The 22,378-nt window shown below is 37.2% G+C and overlaps 1 protein-coding gene across 2 annotated transcripts in view; it reads left to right on the top strand.

Moving 5' to 3' along the window:
- Positions 1 to 22,378, top strand: part of DLGAP5 (DLG associated protein 5) — a 69,752-nt gene that overhangs the window by 26,832 nt on the left and 20,542 nt on the right. Inside the window, exons 1-9 of one of the 2 annotated variants that reach the window (XM_019725754.3) lie at positions 5,905 to 6,032; positions 7,805 to 8,043; positions 13,378 to 13,571; positions 15,768 to 15,830; positions 16,893 to 16,977; positions 17,067 to 17,189; positions 18,000 to 18,070; positions 20,561 to 20,835; positions 21,854 to 21,981. In XM_019725754.3, coding sequence (XP_019581313.2) covers positions 7,806 to 8,043; positions 13,378 to 13,571; positions 15,768 to 15,830; positions 16,893 to 16,977; positions 17,067 to 17,189; positions 18,000 to 18,070; positions 20,561 to 20,835; positions 21,854 to 21,981 — 1,177 coding nt within the window. In that variant the 5' untranslated portion in view covers positions 5,905 to 6,032; position 7,805. Of the gene's footprint in view, positions 1 to 5,904; positions 6,033 to 7,804; positions 8,044 to 13,377; positions 13,572 to 15,767; positions 15,831 to 16,892; positions 16,978 to 17,066; positions 17,190 to 17,999; positions 18,071 to 20,560; positions 20,836 to 21,853; positions 21,982 to 22,378 lie in introns of those variants that run through there. The other variant, XM_019725755.3, reaches the window with a different exon arrangement.

Below are 22,378 nucleotides of genomic sequence, written 5' to 3'. Positions count from 1 at the left end.
TTAATTGATTAATTAATTAATTTGCCACTCTCTGCCTTGCTAGAAGAAGGGCTGGTCCAGAAAACAAAGGAATGTCCACAGGATTTGGGCTTCATCCTAACTTTTCCCCGTTTGTGGTCATCTAACAGGAACCACCATTTTTAAAGTGCTCACTGTATGCCAGCTTCTATCTTAAGTTCTTTAGGTAGGGTATTTAACTCTCACAACAACCTTCAGAAGTAGGTATTGATATTAGCCCCATCAATGAAGTTTAGGAACCGAAATTGAGCTGCTCCAGAACTAGAGCCCAGGTTGGTTGGACTCTTAAAACTGCTCTCCACTTGATACATTATAAATTTTTCTTGAATCAGTCAATGGTTCTTCTTGCTCCTTTTTGGTAATCCAGTATCAAGATTTCAAGACTCCATTGCGAGAGGTCTACAAATAAAGCCCATCGGATGGACAAGGAGAAAAACCATTCTGAGATGCTCCAAACTACAGAGGCCAGAGAGTGAGAGAAGGAGACAGAACCGTTAGCCTGTTTACATCTGTGGACCAGACTGCTCACATTCCTGTACATCAGTTGGATTAATTTAGAATTCATTTCCAGGTGGCTATTTCCATGATTATCCAAAAGAGAGAATTGCCAAGCGCTTTAGAACCCCAGGAGCCTCTTTACACACGAACTTTCCGATCTGCTGCCCACAGCTAAACCACGTTTGTCATTCCAACCGAGCCATGCTACTGGTGATTTAGAGTCCATGCCCTAGACCAGTCTCTTTTCCTTCTCTTCCTCCTCCCTCTCTTCCTCCTCCTCCTCCTCTTCCTATTTTTTTGCTAGCACTGGCCTAGTAAACCCTTTCTTAAAAAGACTGTCAGCCATGGAAATTAAAATTTTTAACAAGATGAAGACCACCAGGAGCACACTTGTAGTTTAAAAAAAAGTTTAGTTATTTACTTGCTGCTGCAAGGGAGAGCATGAGGCCTCTCCCAGGGACCCCTGGAGGACCTGGGTACAAGAGACTTTGGAGGGGCTTACCTCAGGGTTTGGACCTTTGATTCTGAGAAGGGACCAGGAGGAATGGAGATCCGCTCTGGATTGGTGCTGTGATGAAGCAGAGGCAGTTTGACAACAGAGGTTTTTCTGTAATCTTTGTTCTGGAAGCAACAGGAGCAAAGCAGAACTGGGGATGTCACTGACAAGAAAAGAAAAAAAGCAAAAAGCAGTAATCACTCCACAGGAAAGGGGCTGTATAGGCTGAGGAGAAACATTGTTTAAATGGCCTTGGCCTCCTCCTGTTGGAAACTTTTTAAGGTTCTGCTAGGAATATTCTAGTCTGACTGCCTTTTTCCTTGAAAACTGCCATTTAAAACCTCTGAGGGGAACCAACATTTTGTTACCCCCCCAAAAAACCATTTGGGATATTGATTTTAAGCTGGTTATTAAAAAACAAAGGACTCAGAAAGAAGCTTTGACCCTTCACCTTCTTTGTCTAAAGGAATTCAGATAGGAAGACCTACTTAAAGGAAAGGAGCATCACCTTAGCATTATAACATTAAATGGGGCAAACGGAGAAATGTAGGAATAGAGTCCCTCTGTGGCCCATTATTTCTGGGTGGCCCAGCAAGAATTTATCACGTTTGCTCTTTCTACCTGCGAATTGCCTACTTTCCCTTTGAAATCCCAGACCACTGCCTCCCTTCTTCTTAGTCCAGAATGCTTTATAAATCACAATGACCCAATTCCTCCTTGGATCTCATATTCTAATGGCACTCCCATATGTGTATCCGTAATAAATTTTGGACGTTTTCTCCTGTTAATCTGTCTCATGTTTATTGGATGATTAACCCAGCCAGAAGAAGTTAGAAAGATGGGAGGAAGGTTATTTTTTGACCCGCACACCTCTGATCTTGAAGCTATGGATTGGAAATCGAGGCTGCTTCTCTATGCTCACGTCTTTTGAGTGGGAGTGAGACGGTCCCTTCTCACTGATATTTCAAACAGCAAAGTTTCTTATAAACTATGACAGTATTTTCCAATAGAAATGCAACGAGATGGAAGGAGAACTGACTCTGGGTGGTGAACACACAGTATGATATATAGATGATGTATTACAGAATTGTACACCTGAAACCTATGTAACTTTACTAACCATTGTCACCCCACACCCTAATAAACTTAAAAAAAATGCAATGCGAGCCACACATGCAATTTAAATATTTTAATAGCCACAGTAAAAAGTGACAAAAAAACACAAAAATTCTGAGATGTCCTAAATTGAATTACAATAGGCCAGAGGGTTGGAAGGAAGAGACAAGAGAGGTTAATCAGTTAACAACTGTAGGGGAAAACCAACAAAAGACTGCTTACATTCCTGAATGTTAACAATAACTTGGGTGTTTTTTTTTTCCCCTCTGTAGCTCCTCTGAAGTTGATCTTGTGGGAGGGAGCCAGTAATTTTACTTTGTCAGCATCTTTGTAGGAAGCAGAACTGGAACTAATTATTTCATTTAATCCTCCCAACATTCCTAAGAAACGGAGATTCAGAAAAGTGCAGAAAACTTGCCCAATATAAAGTGGCAATTTTAAACCACACCTATTTGACTCCAAAGTCTATACTACTCTTTTCCATTCTCAAATAAATGTTAAAACAATCCATGGTTACAACCAGGAAGATAAAAATACCTAGGTTTGAGTCCTGGCTCTGCTACTTAATTAGCTGTGGGATCTTGTACAAGTCATTAATCTTCAAAGTGCTTTTCATCACTAAAAATTCTGATTCCTCACTTACACTCTCTGCCTGTTTCAGTAATTCCCAATGAAGCTTTAATTCATTGCAGTATGGTTTCTGCCACCATCATTCCGCTGAATTGTTCTCACCAAGCCTGCCAACCTCATCCCTGTTGCTAAATGGATTGAACAAAGCTACGTCCTTCCCATATGTTATGCTTTGTTTTATATTTCTTAATGCACTATGGTACTACAGTTTTAGTTAACTCCGAAAATCATGGGAGGGTTTGCAGAAGAAACTTAACCCATGAATAGCCATTTACACAGGTTTCATTTATATGTGGCATTGGACAACACGTAAAAAAAAGGGGAGAAAAAGATTGGAGATAACACACACAAATTAATGCGAGATGAGTCACAGACTTAAACATAAGAGTTAAAACTACCAAGTTTCTAGAAGAAAACAGGAGAGTAACTTCATGATGTTGTGGTAGACAAATAATTCTTAGAGAGGAAATAAAGCACTAAAGAGGAAACTTTTTAAAATGATAACTTAGACTTCATCAAATGTAAAATCCTCTGTTCACCAATGATGCTATGAAGGAAATGAAAAGGCAACTAATAGAGTCTGGTTTTCCATTGGAGTGGGAGGTTACAGATAAGGAAGGGGAGGACGCTAGAATGATCCATGTGGTAATGGATTAGAGTTGGAGACATCAGCATATAAACTCATGATTAGCTTAAAGTAAATACAGACGATGACTATGGAAACATTTATAGATGCATACATTAATATAGACAGGTATATTTCTTCAGTCAACTGAGAGACTCCACAGTAGCAAGGAGCACACCTAGTGTCCAGATCTTAGCTTCTCGTACCATTCTCCAATAAAAGGAACCAAGGTTTCTTGGAGAAATGGCTGATTTTAGTAGTGGAACAAGGAAAATTCAGATGACCCTGGAGCATCTTGTAGAGCCAGAAAGTAAGGAAGTATGTACTAAAACAAACAAACAAACAAACACCCCACAATGATGGGGATATGTAAAAGAGGAACAAACTGAAAGAGCTACCAACGGCAACAAAATAAAATAGTATTAGAGTATAACCCAACAGTCCTGATATAAATGACTGAATAATAATAGGACAAATGGGAAAAGACAAATCTCCCATGCAGAATAATTCCAAATAGTTTATGTTCAGAGTTTGTCCCTAATTAGATGGAACGTAATTTCCCACTCTTTAAGTGTGGGCTGCCTATATAGTTATATTCTCCCAAAGAGTACAGTATGGAAAGGGAGAAAATAGTAATGTCACAGTGGAGAAACCTGATAAACGTGATCAAGGTTAGCAATTAACCTTGATAAATAATATTGATATTATGTACTCTTGATGTGATATGGTAAGAACGACACTTCACCTCTATGGTCTTCCTCCCCCAAACCCACAACCCCAGACTAATCATGGGAAAAACATAAGACAAATTCCAATTGAGGGGCATTCGACAAAATACTTAATGAGTACTCCATGAAACTAGCAAAGGTACCGAAAACAGGTGAATGGAAAGGTCTGAGAAACTGTCACAGAACAAGGAGCCCAAGCCAACATAATGACTAAATGTAATGTGGTATCCTTTAACAGAAAAATATTAGTAGGTAAAAACTAAGGAAATTTAAATAAAGTATAGACTCTAGTTAATAATAATGTATCAGTATCATTTCATTAATTATAATAAATGTACCATACTAATATAAAGGGAAAATGGATGAGGAACATATGGAACCTGATTCTACTATCTTTGCTATTTTTCTGTGAATCTAAAACTAAAATTAAAAGCCTATTATTAAAAAAACACAACCCACAAAATGAGAGAATACATTCAAAATACACATACCTGACAAAGGACTTGTGCCCAGAATAGATAGAACTCCTACAAATGAATACTAAAAAGACAACCAAATTTAAAGATTACCCCCAATTTAATAAAAACATGGGCAAAAGACTTGAACATTTCACACAACAAGATACAAAAATAGTTGATGAGCACATGTAAAGATGCTCACCATCATTGGTCACTAGGGAACTACAATATTAAAACCAGATGCCATTTCATACCTACTAGAGGGGTTAACATTAAAGAGTGATAACTCCAAATCTTGGCAAGCATGTGGAACACTGGAACTCTTGCACGTTGCTAGTGGGTGTGTAAAATGGTACAACTACTTTAGAAAACTGCTTGGCAATTTCTTATAAAGTTTAGCATACCCAGAAATTCCACACCTATATTTCCCAAGAGAAATAAAACATGCCCACAAAAGACTTGTACAAGAATGTTTATAGCAACTTTATTCATAACAGCTAAAAACTGGACCAATCCCATTGTCCATCAACAGGTGAATGGATAAACAAAGCATTCAATGAAATATTAATAAAAACAAGTAACTGCTGATTCACGCAACACTAGGGATGGGTCTTGAACACGCTGAGAGAAAGAAGGCAGATACTAAAGAGTACCTACCACCTTTGTTTTTAAGGTGATAGAAATCAGAGGAATGGTTGCCTAAAGGGTGGGAGATGCTCTACATTCTGATTGGGTGACAGTTACACAGCTGTTTACATTTAGCAAAACTCATCAAATCGTACATTAAAAAAAACTATGCTTTTCACCGTAAATTTTATCTCAATTTTAAAAAATGGACGAGAAAAAAAAAACACTGGCGGCGTTGAAAAGTAACACTAAACAATGTAAGGGGAAATTTGGTGTCGGAAGCCCGGTTTTAAAAACGTTAAATGAAGAAAACACTCCAAGAAGGTCGGCTGGATTTATGTAACTAAATAAGGATATTAAAAAGCCCTGCAAACTGAGTCTCGTCTCCTTCCTCTGAGTTCCTCCGACCGTCTTCGGATATCGACGGGACCCTGCAAGCTCCGGGGCAGCTCAGCGACAACACTATACCGCGGGTCCGCCGCTCCCGCCCCCTACAGGGCCCCCAGAGCCCCTTCTGATCCGCCCCTCATCAATATCGCGTGGCGACCCGCCCATTGATTCCGCTCACACTCGTCTGAACCGTCCGTTCCCCTTTCAATCAATTCAAATAGTGAAGGAGCAAACCAATCACTGGCCTCATCAAGGGGAAGAGGCGGGCACATCTCCCGGAAGCGTTTGTTAAAATCCCTCCAATCAGAGGCTCGGCGCGGGAAGTTTGAATGTTGCGGAGGCTCGGCTGGTAGGCGTTCCTGCTTTGGAGGCAGTGGTGGTCTTGAAGACCGAGAGAATTCCTTTATTTTAATTTGGTTGAGGTTTCACGCTAGAAGTTGCCTCAGGTAGGTGGGTGCTGGGGAGCTGGAGGGAGGGCGCTGGCCCGCTTCCTTCTGAAAAGTCTAGAAGGATCTTAAGGACCGGCAGCTGCGAGCTGGACGCTGCTCACGGGAGGCTCCACTTGGACAGTGTTACCTGTCCTACCCCCGAAGCTGATGACTCAGGTCCCCAGAAGATGAACTGTTTGTTGCCTTGATCTATGTAGCACTCAGCGTTTGACCACCGGGGAGTAAATACTTAGCATCCTTGGTCCTGACATTAAATTTCAGTGTCTCCTCCCAGATCCTGTGACAACTAAAAACGCCCGGGTTGAGAACCTCTAGGCAAGAAAGACTAAGGCATTCTAGACTTTCCAGCTGGAAGGAACTCCGGTCAGCCAAAGAAGAGAACTTAGATGTAGTTGAAGAGCCAGACTGCCTGGCTTAGGCTCCCATCTACACTACCTTTTAATTGTGCCAACGTGGGCAGTTAATTTACCTTATTTGTATAACGACGATAATACTTAACTACCTTTTAGGGTTTAGGTGATAATTAAATATTAGCATTAGTGTTCTCTGTCTCTGTCTCTCTGCTGTGTATAGTGCTATGCTGTATTTTAAAATAATACCTAAGTTTTACTTTTTGATATTTAGCAAATTAATACTTGTGGGAGGTGGCAAATCAGAGGAGAGTTTTTGATGAAAAGCACAGTCTTTTGTCACTTCCCTTGGGCTTTTCAAAGGAGACTATTATTGGCATCCAAGTCTGACGAATTCTCCTTTTTTACACTCTGTTGATTGCTTAAAATCACATAACATTTTAATTTGTTGCATTTCTTTTGCAGATTTCTCTTTTATCTGGAGTTTTCTATTGGACTTTCTTAGTTATTGTTGACGACTTTAGTGTACTTATAACTTTTTCAACTTCCTAATGGCAGACCCTCCCCCTTTCCTTTTCTTTTTGTTTTAAGCTGGCAAGAATTTTCTCTGGGAAACCAGTTCTTTTTCACCAGTTTGGCTTGGCCTCTATACCAGCTGTAGACTTTCCATTTTCCTTTATTCTTTTTGTCAGTTGGATCCATCGTTTGTTGGAACCCATGACATCCTTTCTTGTCCTCCCTTGCGTTACTTGAATACACTGTCAAGGGTCTTTCTACAAAAAGAGTATATGCCAAGTAAACTATATGATTTTTTACATAGCCGAAAATATTTTATTCTGCTCTCACAAGGGCAAACTGATATGATTATCCTTCTATATCACCATGGTAATTTCTTCTGAAAACCCTTCTTTTTCTTACTGTTGTATATCCAACTGCCTATTTATCATCCTTACTTGTCTAGTCGGCATCTTGTGTGGTTTTTATTTGTTTATTTTGTTTTTTGGCTTGAGAAAAAATGTCAGACTGCCTGCATTCATCACCAGGGGAAGGTTAAGAAACTATTCTGTATACTGTCTTTCACTTATTTTCCCTATTTCCACCTTTAATTCACATTATTTTGTGATGTTCTGTACAGTAAGCCTAGAGCCTCTTGTTTATATTATGGACTGTAGCTTCCTGGGCTTCACTTCACTTCAGCTGTGAAACAAGCTCCTATTTAGTACCTGAAAAAATAGGTCATAGTGTCTTATCTTTTGATAACCTCCTTCCCACACTTCAGTGTCATATATTTATTCCATTTTGTATTTCAATGTTTTTATTTCAGAAGGCTCTGAGGTTGGAACAGGAGGTGAACTGGACTCTTTAATTTTTTAAATAAAATGAAAATCCGTGTAAGTTGGTCTCTCTTTTCCCTGACAGGATGTCTTCGTCACATTTTGCCAGTCGACACAGAAAGGATTTAAGTACTGACATGATTAGAACTAAAATTGCTCATAGGAAATCACTGTCTCAGAAGGAAAACAGACACAAGGAATATGAACGAAACAGACACTTCGGTTTGAAAGATGTCAACATTCCAACCTTAGAAGGTAGACTTCTTCCCAAATTACACGAGACATCTCAAGAGCTTATTCCCGAAAAGGCCAGTGTCAAGCCAAGTAAGTAAAGCTTTATTGTAATTTTTAAATGCTTTGAAGAGTGAATAAAAGTTGATTTAATAACAGAGGTTAAAAAACCCTGACTGGGGAGCGGCTGGTTAGCTCAGTTGGTTAGAGCACGGTGCTCTTAACAGCAATGTTGCTGGTTGGATCCCCACATGGGCCACTGTGAGCTGCGCCCTCCACAACTGGATTGAAACAACTACTTAACTCAGAGCTGAGGGATCCTGGAAAACCACATTTAAATAAATAAAAAAGTTTAAAAAATGAAAAACAAACTCTGACCAGAAGAATGGAATTTTGTAATAGCATTTTGAGTAATTTGATGTTTTCTGCTGTCTATTTAAGATACAGGCTAGGCTAAAGCTATTTTACCTAGGCTAAAGCCATTCATCTATGGAATATTATAACACTTTATTTTCTATATTGCCTTATGTAGGAATTCTAAAATTCTTCTAGCACTTGGGTAAGATAAATTTTGACAAGATAAATTGAAAAGGGACATAAAAATAGAACTGCTTGAAGACTCTATAAAATAAGAATACTTTGCCAATGGAAACATTTCTTAGAAGGGCAAAGAATTCTTCCTTGCAGTTTGCCTAAAAGGGTTTGGGGTCATTAGGAAGGAAAAATCCAACTGAAGAAGAAATGTTCTCAGCAAAAGATAAAAATAGAGGGTCTTATTGTAGCAGCTATATACAATGTCAGAGGGGTAGTAGATTGGGGGAGTATCAATTTGTGAGGGGTTAGCATCTAAATTGTATTTAAAAGGCATCTAAATACAATTTAGATGCTAAGTATTACGTTGCTTTGTACACCTGCAAATAATTAAAATAAAAAAGAGGACATTAAAAAAAAAATAGTGTCTTAGAAGGTAAGGAATGCTATAGAGCAGAAAGAACTGGGAAGCAACTTGTATTTAACCGGAAGGAGTCACTGGACGCCTACTTAGTTGTGTTTATATAGCAGGCACTATGAGCTAGATTGCAATGAAATAAAGCAAGGATAAATGACGAAGAAATGGCAGAAAGAGATAACATCTTCTTAGACATTGTATAGAGAAAGAAATGAGATGTGAAGTTGTTTAAATATTCACTGCTTCAATTTTATCATTTTTCCAGGACTAGTGTAATATATGGCATGTACAAGACATTCAACATAATTGAGCTCAATTGATTCTGTGAAAGAGGGGTTGGGCTAAAATATTTCTTTCAAATTTATTATTTTTGTGATTCTAAATGAGAGCGAGAAAAGAATTGGACAAAAGTGCTGTAGGGTTCTTTTTGTTTTTGAGATGAGGTGATCAGTGCATATTTGAAGGTCAAAGGAAATGATTGGTTGTCAAGGAGGAGAGAGTAAAGAATAACATCTCTTAGGAGTTGGGAGGAAATGAAAATTGGGCCATGGAATGATGCAGAATGATCTTTAATGGAAGAGCTAGACATTTTTTTGTCTGCGTTGAGGTGATGTTATTGCTTCTTAGGTTGGCTCCTTGCCTCTATTCTTGCCTTCTCAAATACTCCATTCCTTGACGAAAAGCCTCCAAATGAAAGTCTAACCTTGTCAATATGCTATTAAAATAGCCTTTCTTTATTTGCCATTTGCAAAGGTCTAGAGGTGGAGTGGGCCTGGTATGTTCCAGAGAGAGCGAGTAGGTGAGCATGGCTACGGAAGAAAGAACAAGCGGGATCAAAGAACTGAGGAGCAGTGCAAGTAAAGTAAGAGTTCAAACAGAAGAGAGTGGTATCTTAGAAACTGAGTGAAACGAGCCTGTCAAAGAAGAGAGCCTGACTGTCAGTGCTTCTTGTTAGGTCAAGTTATATTAGAAGTGAGAATTTGAACTTGGCTGTGGCAGTGATCTTGATAAGTAGTTTTGGTGGAGTGCAGTTCAGGGAATGAAAGCCACAGAGGCATGGGTTCAAGAGAGAATGACAGCACCAACTAGGACATATTCTTGCTCCAAAAGTTGAACTTCAGTCTAATCAAACCCTCAGATATAACTTCCAGTTTACAGAAAACATGAGGTCTAGAGGAATGAACAAAAAAACAGGAGAAAGCAAACAGACAATTGTAGAGTGCGGGACATTCTGTAGTACAACTGACTAGCTTTTGTCAACAAGGTAATGACACAAATGAAAGATGGGGAGGAAGATCTATTTTAGATGAAGAGATTTAAAAGGCATCTAAATACAATATGTGGATCTTGCTTGGTTCCTGATTTGAACAAACCAATTCTTAAAAAATAAAAGACCTATTTGAAACAGGAAGTTTAAATTTGGTCTCTATAATAGGTGATAACATGAATCACTGTTAAGTTTGTTAGGTATGATAATGGTATTGCGATTATGAAAGAAAATGTCTACTTTTAGAGGTGCATGCGGAAATATCTATGGATGAAGTTTTGCGAGTAGAATTTGTCTTCAAAAGTTCAGAAAAAAAAGCAAGTGCAGCAAAATGTTCATAATTGTTGAATCTGGATTATAGGAATATGGGGGTTCATTGTATTCTACTTGTGTGTATATTTGAAATTTTTCATAATTTTGAAAAAAGTGAGGAGGAATGAAAGGAGAAAAATTGGAAATAGGGATATAGTAAGTCTTGCGAAGAATTTTGCCTTATACTGAAATAGAGAAATGAGGCAAGCAGCTAGATGAGGGTGTGGGTTGGGAGGAATTACTGCATGTTTGTAACTTTGTGATGGCAACAACCCATTATAGAGAGGAAAACAGGTGAGTGAGGGAGGGTAACCTGCTGGAAGAATGCCTTCGATTCGGTGAGAAGGAATAGAATCTAGAGCTAGTGGAGGGGTTGGCCTTTGGGAGATGCACACTCAGCTTGTCCAGAAGGGCAGGTGAAGTATGTTGGCTCAGATACCATGGGAGCTTTGAATGCAGATGGGAGAGGAGCTGTGTCAGGTTTGAGGACAGGATAATGTATGAAATCGTAATTCAGGTGAATGAGAGAGTATTGAAATGAGAAACGTAGGTTCCAACTGAGAGGTTTATAGTCATAAATAGAAAGAGATGAGGTAGCATGCTTTCGTGTATTTTTTCAACCCAGTTATGTATTGTTGTTGTGAGGTAAGCAGCGAGTGGCATTTAATCAGAGTTAAAATTTTGCTAGGGTGCAGCACAGTGAGAGAGGGGCTAAAAAGATGAAGTAGTGATTATGATGATGAATCATGGAATCCAAATTAGATAAGAAGAAACCTGAGAACACAAGGGAGGTAAGAGACAGTAAAAAGATGAGTGTAGGTCAGTAGAGTGTAGGTCCTGGTAGGAGCTAAAGGGCTGTTGGAAAGATATGGTAATCGGTGGGTAGCTTGAGGTTGGGCTTTTGAAGGAAATACAGTTATTCACTGGTAATAATGAAGGCTCAAGTGCCTGTTGTCTCACAGATGAATACAAGTATGACCAGATATTGGTCCTCTCAGCCCTTGAAGTTTCTGGCAGGGCCAGGGGTGGGTAGAGCTTTCTCTCTCTGGTTGCATTTGATCCCGGGCAGACTCTGTTTGCTCCAGTGTGCCCTGTCAATGTTATTTTTTATGTATGCCAGGACACGAAAAAGGTTGAAATATTGGTATGGATGTGACTGTGGGAATGGATCGCTGAGGTATAGTAGAAACAAGATCCTTGGAGGAAAGGAAGCCCAAGAATTGAGAGGCAAGGTGTTGGAAGGCGTCATCAACATTTATACAAGAATGGAGACAGTGACAGTGAGGAGCTAAAGCCTTCAAGGAACAAGAGAGAAACCTGGAGGGTCTATAGATGACACATTGGGGTACTTGATAGTATGATCTGATGACATGAAATGTAAAGCTGAGCTCTTTTAGTGCGGAGGAAGAAATAGTGGGAAGCAATGATGGGGACACCTCCCCTCTTTAGGCCCAGCGATATTACCAGTGTGGGAGAAAAAAAGTAGTCAACCACTTGAGAGGACAGCTAGGGAAGCAGTGTCTTCAGGGGAGAGCCAGGTTTCAATTAGATCAAGAGATAAAGGGAACTATCAGAGAAGTTGGGTTTTTATTGATGATTGAACACTTCAGCATTTGACCTTTTACACGTTCTGTTCTCTGCCTGGATTATCTTTTTTAAACAACTTTATTAAGGTATAATTGACATGCCATAAAATTCAGCCACTTAAATATATGCTTTTTTTTTTTAGTAAATTTACTGACTTGTGCAGCTATCTCCCTGGATTAGTTTTAACCTTCACCTAGTGGGCAAACATATACTCATTCTTCAGAACCCTTCTCAGGTATTCTTTCTTCTGAAAAACTTTTCCTGATCTCCTCAAACAGGTTTGTACTGATACGCTACTGTGTGCATTCTCTTACTATGTATTCCCTTCTAAGCCAAACTGAAACTACCTATCTCCCCACAGTACGATACTGCGATCCCTTCAAGGACAGAAATTCTCTTACTTATTCTTACTGCTTAAGAACGTCTGACGACATAGTAGCCACTCATATTTTTCAAACCAGTTTAAATAAACATGAGGATATGTAGGTAGAAACCTAAGCTGAGAATCATAGATGGGAGCTAGAGAAACTGACAAGTAGCTTTAATATCAAAGGAAAAAATTATGTTACCCCAAAACTTAGTGGCCTAAAACAACAAAAAACATTTATTATTTCACAGAATCTTTGTGGGTCAGGAATTTAGGTGTGGCTCAGCCGGGTGGTTCTGAAAGTTGCAGTCAAGATGTCATCCAGGAATGCGTCTGAGGGCCTGAGTGGAACTGGAGGATCTGCTTCTAAGATAACTCACTCACATGACTGGCAAGTTGATGCTGGCTTTTGGCAGGAGGCCTTAGTTCTTTGTCATGGGGACATCTCCTTTGGCTGCCTGTGTCTTCTTAAAGGTCCACATGACCACTGGCTTCCCCTAGAGCAAGTGATCCAAGAGTAACTAAGGCAAAAGCTGAAATGTCTTTAATGTCCTAGTCTTGGAAGTCATTTCGATGGTACTTTCTTGGTTACACAGGTCAGCTCTATTCAGTGAGGGTGGTGACAACACAAGGGCATAACTACCAAGAGGTGAGAACACGGGAGGTCAGCTTAGAGGCTATCATAGAATTTAATTAATTTAAAAGTAGAATAATATAGAGCACACAGTTAATAAATATTTGAACAAGTGAAGGCAAAAGGAATAGATATTTTAAAAGAAAGGGGGTTGAAATAACTTGTAATTAGAGTACTAAGGAATTAACAAAAAGTTTCTAAAAGTATTTCTTAGTAGCAGTTGAAGTTAGAAAAAATGATTTGTTAGGCATTTGCATAATTTTTTATCTGAGCTGTTTTATATACTGTGTTATGTATTTTTTTCTGCTTAGGGTCAGTGAAAACTCTTCTAGGTGATCAACGGAAACAAATGCTCCAGAAATACAAAGAAGAAAAGCAGCTTCAAAAGTTGAAAGAGCAGAGAGACAAAGCTAAACGAGGAGTATTTAAAGTGGGTCTTTATAGACCTGATATGCCTTCTTTTCTTTTATCAAACCAGAATACTATGAAAGCTGAGCCAAAAAAGGTAAACTTAGTATCCTAATTTGATATAGAAGAATAGTTCTGTTTAACATGAATTTTCTTTAAGAAATTACACTCGATTTTAGCCAAAAGATCAAGAAACAATTCATTAAATGATTAAATGACTAAAATAACCAGTTCCCCTTAGTCCCCTTTATTCACTTATCTAATTGGTAGGAGGTGGGGATGATATAATAGAAGATGAAAATCAGGTCTCTCAATAAAGCTATAGGTGGACCGAGACAGGATAAACCTAGGAAAGTGAGTAGAGCCAGGCTGATGAACAATGAATGCTATGCCAAGGACCTAGTGTTTATCTTGTGGGATATAGAGAGTAACGAGGGCTTTTAAATAAGGTGGTACCATTATCAAATTAGTAATGCAGGAAGATTCCCTGGCCTTGAAGATTATAGTCTGGAAAGGGAAGCTTTTATGGATAGGAAGACCAGTTGTAAGACTATCTTAAAAAGTGAGACAGGATAGGTTGACTGAGCAGTGTGTTTCAAAGGAAGAAATAGGTATAGGACACCTTTAGAGATAAATTTGAGAGACCAAGTAGATAGTGAGGGGTAAAGGAAATTTAAGAGAGAGAAGATGATTCTGATGATACTAGTTTGAATAACTATATAGTAAATTATGCTGTGGTTGAAAGAGATGAAGAAGGCAAGACAAGGAACATATTTAAGGAGGTGCATTTTAATCCCCCCCCTTTTAAAAACCTGTTTGGACCACCTAGATAACAGGCAGTGGTATAAAATTTGGAAATCAGGATGGAGATGCATGGTAAAATGTGGATTTAGGATGTATTGGGAATATGGATGGGTGTTCAAGCTGTAGGACTAAATGAGACCATTACGATAAGGATACATAAAATTATGAGAGAGGGAAGTCTAGAGAGCACATTCAGGTGGGCAGAAGTGAGGTACCAGTGACAGGCTGAGAACTGGTCAGAGTGGCAAGAGAGCTAAAATGGAGGATAGCAGTTAAAGGAGGGGTGATCTAAAAGCAGAGAATGGTTAGTGAGTCAAGAATAAAGTATGAACAGAGGAAGTAGTTTTGTAAATTAGGTTGTTACTAGTGATTTGCTATTTTAAAGATATGTATAAAATATCTCATTTTAAATAATATGTTTAAAAGATCTTGGTGACTGTGTACTTATTCCTGATTTAAATAAGAATGGAATAACATAAAAGCCCAAGATGTTGCCTAGTTTTCTTTGCTTCGTGAATCTCATTGATTCATTTGACAGATCTTTATTTACTCTGTGTATGATCTTAGGACAATGTAGAAGAGACCAAATTAATAGAATGTAGCTCAAGGTGGAAAGATACAGGTAAGTATATTCTATATATGTTAGAGGAGGGAGAGATTGTTTATGTTTGGAGGAACATCAAAGAAGACCTCTTCAAGTTAATCTGGCTTTTCAAGAAAATGTAAGATACCAGTCATTGGTCTAAACTGTAAACAACTATTTACAAAGTGTTATATGTAGAAGGGGAAAGACACATTGTGTTACATAATAAGATTCACCAATAATTGCTTTTTATTCTACTGTAGACAACAGATATTGCTGAATTTTGCTCCCTTTATGCAAAAATTCTAGTTTCTTTAACGTAGGTTTTCACTGAGATTTGGTGAAGAAAATGGCTTCTCATCTGAAGAGAAGTCTGATTATGCTTCTTAAGGAATTTTGCAGAGTTGGTAAATGTCTTACCACTTTTTGATCAGTCCTTGTGAACTTTTTTCCACATTTTGCAATCAAATCTCCATTTTCTTATTGACAATGGACAAGAGCATAATCATGAGATTTGAAGGCAAATTGTCAAAGCTAGGAAAGTAAGCTGTATAGTATCTTTTCATAAACAAACACCAAAACATCCTAATACTCTAGTCTGTTCATATATCCACTTCCAAATATGTCTAACTAATCATATTAATGAGGATTCCTAATAGTTGGAAACATGATTGGAATTTTTTCTTTCTCCTCACAGAAATATGAAAAAGTTTTTAAGCTGTTAACTTAAACATAATTTAAATCAAGCCACAACCAGGAAAAAAGTAATTTAACCATTATTTTTGCCATAAATGATTACAAATAAAGTTTAACTTTAAAATGGGAACTGTATTTCATAATAAGACATGGAAGTAATTTTGTGAGTTCATTTTAAAAACTATTTTATCTTCTTTTGACTGTTTTAAGGCTGTTCCATCTTTTGTACGGATGACAAGGTCAAAAGCCAAAGAGCAAATGGAGCTAACTAAGGTATAGTTGATAGTAGATAATTGTTGCTAATATGATAAATTTCCTTTCTTTTTTCGGAGTAAATAAATTCATTTTTAATCTAATATCAGCTTCAAGTACAGTGATTATTTTGCTATAGAGTTAATAGTACCCAAATCACTGTTATTGGTATGGTGACAGCAGTTTTGGCCAAATGTTAAGAAAGTATTCACTTAAAGTAGTCTTTGCCCAGGCATTCCTTATGACATCAATACCAAGCTTTGTCTTTGTGTCACACTCTTTTTTTTGTTTACTGGACTTCTATTATACATTCCATGCCACCATAAAATGCAAATAGGAATATAAAGCACATAGAGTGGGTGTTATAAACTTATGGGTCTTCAAAACACCATTATGGATAAAGTTATTAGGAGGAGTACTAAAATAAAGTGAAGCGGGCAAGGGGGAAGTAGGATGCCTCTTTGTCAGGTGAAGTAGCTAAGTTTCGTATTCAGTAAAGTTTTAGTCACTACCATGCTCTAGGCTCTAGGATAGTGAACAAAAACAAAATTCCGTTTTTTTCATGTGAGATAGGCAACAAAATAAGGATGTCGTTTGTGTGATGGTCATAAGTATTATGGAGGAGATAAAAGAGAAGGGAGATGGGGAGTACTAATGTAGGTGTAGAGTGGAATTTTGACTGGGCCTCACTGAGATGGTGGCATTTGAATGAAGTCTTTACGGAAAGAGCGAACTATGGCAAAGAGCTTTCTGTCCAGGAGAAGAATTTTCTAGGCAAAATTCAAAGGTCTTGAAGTGAAAACATGCCTGGTATGTTAAAGGACTCTCAGATGATTATAGTCAGCTCTTTCTAATAGCTTAGGTTATTAGCATTTTCTAAATTCTATGATTCTAAAAAAGCTTGTAAGAAAACTTACATAATGGAAAACTTTTTTCTTTACCCCTTTTATTTGGGGTAGTGGATTTTTTGCTGGGTCATTTACAATAGTCATATTTCAGATGATGGGTCAATTTACAGATTTAAAATGTGGTGGTTTGATTCATTATGCAATTAAATCACACAGCACCTAATCTTTTAAATAGATTAATAATGGGAACGATGTTCGAGCAACTCTACCTGGTCAAAGACAAACTTCTGAAAAGAAAGTGTTGGACAGAGAGAAAAAAGGTAGGAATATTAGCACTTATAAGCTCTGAAGTTGCCACAGTAATTTAACAATTACAAAAAGCATTTGATTTGATTACTTTTTCCCACAGCTTTACAGCCTGAAATGTCCACATCGGTGAGAATGACTCGATCAGCTGCTCAAACAGCAAAGCAGATTGCCAGAACAGTCTCATCTACTACAACAAGAAAGCCAGTGACAAGAGCTCCTAATGGTAAGAACTGTTTCTTGAGTAATGACTGAACTAGAATGTTTCGGTCCTTGAGGTTTTTTTGGGTTCAATTTTTAAAATCAACATGTACTTCTTTGAATAGGAGAGGAGAAAATGGGAGATGCCAATTCTTGAAGGTAGGTTCTGTGCCCCAACATTCTGGTAGCATACATACAGTGGGTCCTCAAACGTTGAAGTACCCGAATTGGTGTAAGCCATGCTTCAAAGTGAAAAATTAATAGCCCCAGTAAATTACAGTCCATCCATTTGGTGGAATACTGTATAACCATTTAAGAATGTTATGAAAGAACATTAATGACATGGTTCATGATATGTTAAGCGGGGAAAGAAAAAGCAGGTCAAAGCCTGAACAATATGATTATTATAGTTCTAATATATGTATGTGAATATGTGAACATTGGAAAACAACTGGAAAAATATACCCTGAAGTATCAATAGTGATTATTACTGAGTAACGTAATCTTGGGTGATTTTGTTTTTTGTTTTTGTTTTTTTGATTAATGTTGTTTTTGTGCTCTTATTTATTTTCCTAGTTTTCTATAATAAACATGTATTCTATTTTCAGAGGCAAAAGGTAAAATACATTAACACCTTTGTTTTGTTTTGAAAACAGATGGCCTATGATTGGCAGGAAATTTAATCTGTTTTTATCCTATTTTATAATATGACTTTTAATCTTTAAGACATACATTCCTATTGTTGCCTTTTTTTCCTTTCCCAAATCACCTAGTACTTTTAATGTAGCATTTTCTGTCTGGTCAAAATGGATGACTTCTTTTATTTTTATTTTAGATAATGAAGCAGAAAGAAAGGCAACAAATCAAGGCAGACCTGCCAAAAAAATAGAAACTAAACTTGACAAGGTAGAGTATAAACATCTGTTGGTTTCTACCGTGTTTCCCCGAAAATAAGACCTAGCTGGACAATCAGCTCTAATGTGTCTTTAGGAGCAAAAATTAATATAAGTAAAATAAAACCGGGTCTTACGTAATATAATATAATAAAATATAAGACCAGGTATAATATAATATAATATAATATAATATAATATAATATAATATAATATAATATAATATAATATAATATAATATAATACAATACAATACAATACAATACAATACAATACAATACCGGGTCTTAAATTAATTTTTGCTCTAAAAGACACATTAGAGCTGATTGTCCGGCTAGGTCTTATTTTCGGGGAAACATGGTGGCTACTTTGAAAAATCTTGTTGCTACTTTCATAAAGTTGATATTAAGCATAAAGAACTGCTTTAAGATGTTAACCTACATGTGTGTTAACACCTCTTGAACCATAAAGAAGCATAAGAGGATTTACTGTTGTTTTTCAGGTATCTTATACCCAGAGCTTAATAGGTAGAGAAACCATAATTTGGTTAACAAGAGATAGAAAATGTAATAAAAACACATGACAGGAACCTTCATATGAAAATTAGTTTTAATGGGGTAGGGTGAAATGCATTGACTTTGGATATAATTAAGCCTGAATTTGAATATTGTCTCTGCTTCCAATTAGCTATGTAAACTTGGGCAAGTGTTGAGTTTGTTTTCCCATCTCTAACATGTAATACCTACATGGACTAGTATTAAGAATTAAATAACCTAATATTCCTGATGTCATCTAGCATAGGGCCTAGTAGAGTCTTCAAACAAGAGCCACCATTTTGAAGACCCAGTTCCTTGGTTTATAATCCATGCTACATTTCCATAATCTTAAAAAAAAAAGTTATGCCAAAGTGTAAGAAACCTGACCAGATCCTTTCTAAAAATCAAACATAGAACCTCCAGAAAGGCAATATAAGGTAAATATTCACAGACAAGCGCTGCACTTTGTAGCTCCTCCCTTGAGATTGATTTTCTCCTTAAGGATTATCACTAGTTTTTACATTCACTCCCATGCTGGCCTCAGGGACAGTATTACCCTTAAACTCTTGTCCAGGTTGAAATACTCTGGTTTCAGTTCGTATCTCATTAAAAGTCAGAAACATAAAAACCTCTCAAATTTATGTTAAAATGAGTGAGTGGGACGGGTGAAGGTGGTCAAAGGTACAAACTTCTAGTTATAAAATAAGTAAGTCCCGGGCCGGCCTGGTGGTTCAGTTGGTTGAAGCGCGTCCTCTCAACCACAAGGTTGCCGGTTCAACTCCCACAGGGGATTGTGGGCTGCGCCCCCCGTAACTAGCAACAGCAACTGGACCTGGAGCTGAGCTGCGCCCTCCACAACTAAGACTGGAAGGGCAACAACTTGAAGTGGAACAGCACCCTCCACAACCTAGATTGAAAGGACAACTTGACTTGGAAAAAAGTCCTGGAAGTACACACTGTTCCCCAATAAAGTCCTGTTCCCCTTCCCCAGTAAAATCTTAAAAATATATATATATATATATATATACACACTGGAAGTACACACTGTTCCCCAATAAAGTCCTGTTCCCCTTCCCCAGTAAAATCATAAAAAAAAAAATAAATATATATATATATATATACACACACACACACACACACACACACACACACACCAGTTTCCTAATATGGCAGGGAACTGCCCTGAACATACATTTAAAAAAATAAAATAAAATAAGTAAGTCACGGGGATGGAATGGACAGCATGGGGACTATAGTTAATTATACTATGTTGTACATTTGAAAGTGGCTAAGAGAGCAGATCTTAAAAGTTCTCATCACACAAAAAAAAGTTGTAACTGTGTGGTGATGGATATTAACTAGACTTCTTGTGATTATTTTGCAATATACACAAATACTGAATCATGTTATACACCTGAAACTAATATAATGTTATATGTCAATTATATCTCAGTGAATAAAAACTAAATTAACAATTAAATTGAGTTGAAAAAGAAAACATGCTTCACATTTTTATGGTTAATCTTACTGTGTCGCACTGAAAAATATTTTTGTTCATATGATAAAGGATCTGGTCCTTGACAATAGTAGTCATTGAATAAACATTGGATTTCTGATTCTCAAACCATTGTAATTATGCACATAATTTAAGTAAAAAGATATGTGTTTGTTAGGTGAGTAAATTTTTCCACCTTTGTTTTCATATATTTTGATTTGTTGTTAATACCTAAAACCTATTATTTATTTCTTTTAGTAAGGACTGATTCTCTCTCTTTCTAGATTATAGCAATGGTTTAGTGTAGCTGGTCTTCTGATTCCATATATATATTTAATTGTATTTTATTGTCTCTTAAATTATGTACATGGAACGTGTATCTCAACTTTTACATTTTCAGTCCTGTAAAAATTGGTCACATTTATCCTCAGAAGAAAATTTCTCACTCTATTTTGTTTTTACTCATATCTAGGTCATTTCTTTTCAAGTTGATGGTGAAGAAAATAATTTGCATTCACAAACCATTGCAACAAATGGAATGGATCCAGACGGAGTCTTATCAAAAATGAAAAACTTGCCTGAGACAAATACTGCAAAAATGAAAGGAAAGAGTTCCTTTGCACCTAAGGATTTTATGTTTCAGCCACTAGATGGTCTGAAGACCTATCAAGTTACACCTTTGACTCCCAGAAGTGCCAATGCTTTCTTGACACCCAGTTACGCCTGGACCCCTTTAAAAACAGAAGTGTAAGAAAGTAATATTAATGAATTTTTTGCTAAGATGGGTAACAAAATGTCTTTCTTAGATTTGGCCTTTTAAAAAGTTATTTAGTTAGTAAATGATGTCAATAATAAATCATGAAAATTTGGTCTTGTAAAAAATTTCTTCCGAAGGCTGCAATAATGTTTGACAATTTTGATATTTCCTATGCATTGTTATTATTTTCATGTTACACTTTGTGGTTTTTTTTGCTTTTAATAAGTGATTTTGTTATAATACTTAGAAATAAATTTTTAGAAAGAAGCAGTTGCTATAATGTAGTTCAGATATGGTTTTGTTTTGGGTTGTGTTTTTTTGCTGAGTGTTAATTTAGAAAAACTACCTCTAAAGACAAATTATTAACTTGCAAAGTGCGGGGGGTGGGGGGGAATCAGTTGGAATCTTTTAAAAGAAAAGGACAAGGTTGTTTTGCAAAGACCGGCTGGTAGAAACTGCTCAGCACCATGTTCTATTAAGAGATCTTCAGAACCTTTGGATCTCATTACAGTTAGTAAAGATGGACATTCCCACTATAAGTATTTTAAAATTTTCCCCTATAGAATAGACACGTTAAAAAAAAAAAAAAGAGGGTTGGCCTGGTGGCTCAGGCAGTTGGAGCTTCGTGCTCCTAACTCCAAAGGCTGCTGGTTCGATTCCCACATGGGCCAGTGGGCTCTCAACCACAAAGGTTGCCAGTTTGATTTCCCTCAAGGGATGGTGGGCTGCGCCCCCTACAACTAGCAATGGCAACTGGACCTGGAGCTGAGCTGCGCCCTCCACAACTAAGATTGAAAGGACAACAACTTGGAAAAAGTCCTGGAAAAATACACACTGTTCCCCAATAAAGTCCTGTTCCCCTTCCCCAATAAAATCTAAAAAAAAAAAAAAAAAAAAAAAAAGGTATTTCCATCTTATCCCAGGTTTTTAAAAAGCAACATAATTTTGAAATCTTTTAGCTACATGGGGTTCATGTTTCATGAAATATATTTTTGCTGTTGTTTTTAGTGATAAGACTCAAGAAGCAATAAAAGAAATTTGGGCACAAAAATGCAAAACTTACTCTGCCAAGACAGTGCACCAAGATTCAAATAAATTACGATGTGCTTTGGATTCTCTCACAGTTTGGAATAAAGGTATGGTATTTCAATTAAATTTTTTACTTTTCTGGATTATGATTTGTTAGAGATTTGTTATAGAGCCGTCTCTTCCATATAGTTCAGGGATGTGATCTCGGGGTCAGAGAGATGGAAAAGCATGGGGAAAGATCTGGCGGGGGGTTGGGGGGAGAGAGAGAGAGAGAGAGAGAGAGTTGGAATGAGAAATACAGACTGAGAAGAGGGAATAAATGCAAATTTGAAGAGATGAAAATATTGAGAGATACTTTAGAGGAAATGTGTTGAATGAAATCATTGAGAGAAAATTTTAAAATTCTACATTGAAAAAATTGAAGGATTTAAAACAATTTGTTTTATTGAGGAGGATGTCATTTTAGGAGTTGTTGCTTTGAAATTTATATGTAACATTTTCTTT

Source organism: Rhinolophus sinicus, chromosome 3 (assembly GCF_057876585.1).
Source record: "Rhinolophus sinicus isolate RSI-liver-muscle chromosome 3, RSI-T2T, whole genome shotgun sequence".
Classification (NCBI taxonomy): domain Eukaryota; kingdom Metazoa; phylum Chordata; class Mammalia; order Chiroptera; family Rhinolophidae; genus Rhinolophus; species Rhinolophus sinicus.
Note: the sequence above shows the minus strand (reverse complement) of the source record. Positions and strands in the feature narration are given on the sequence as shown.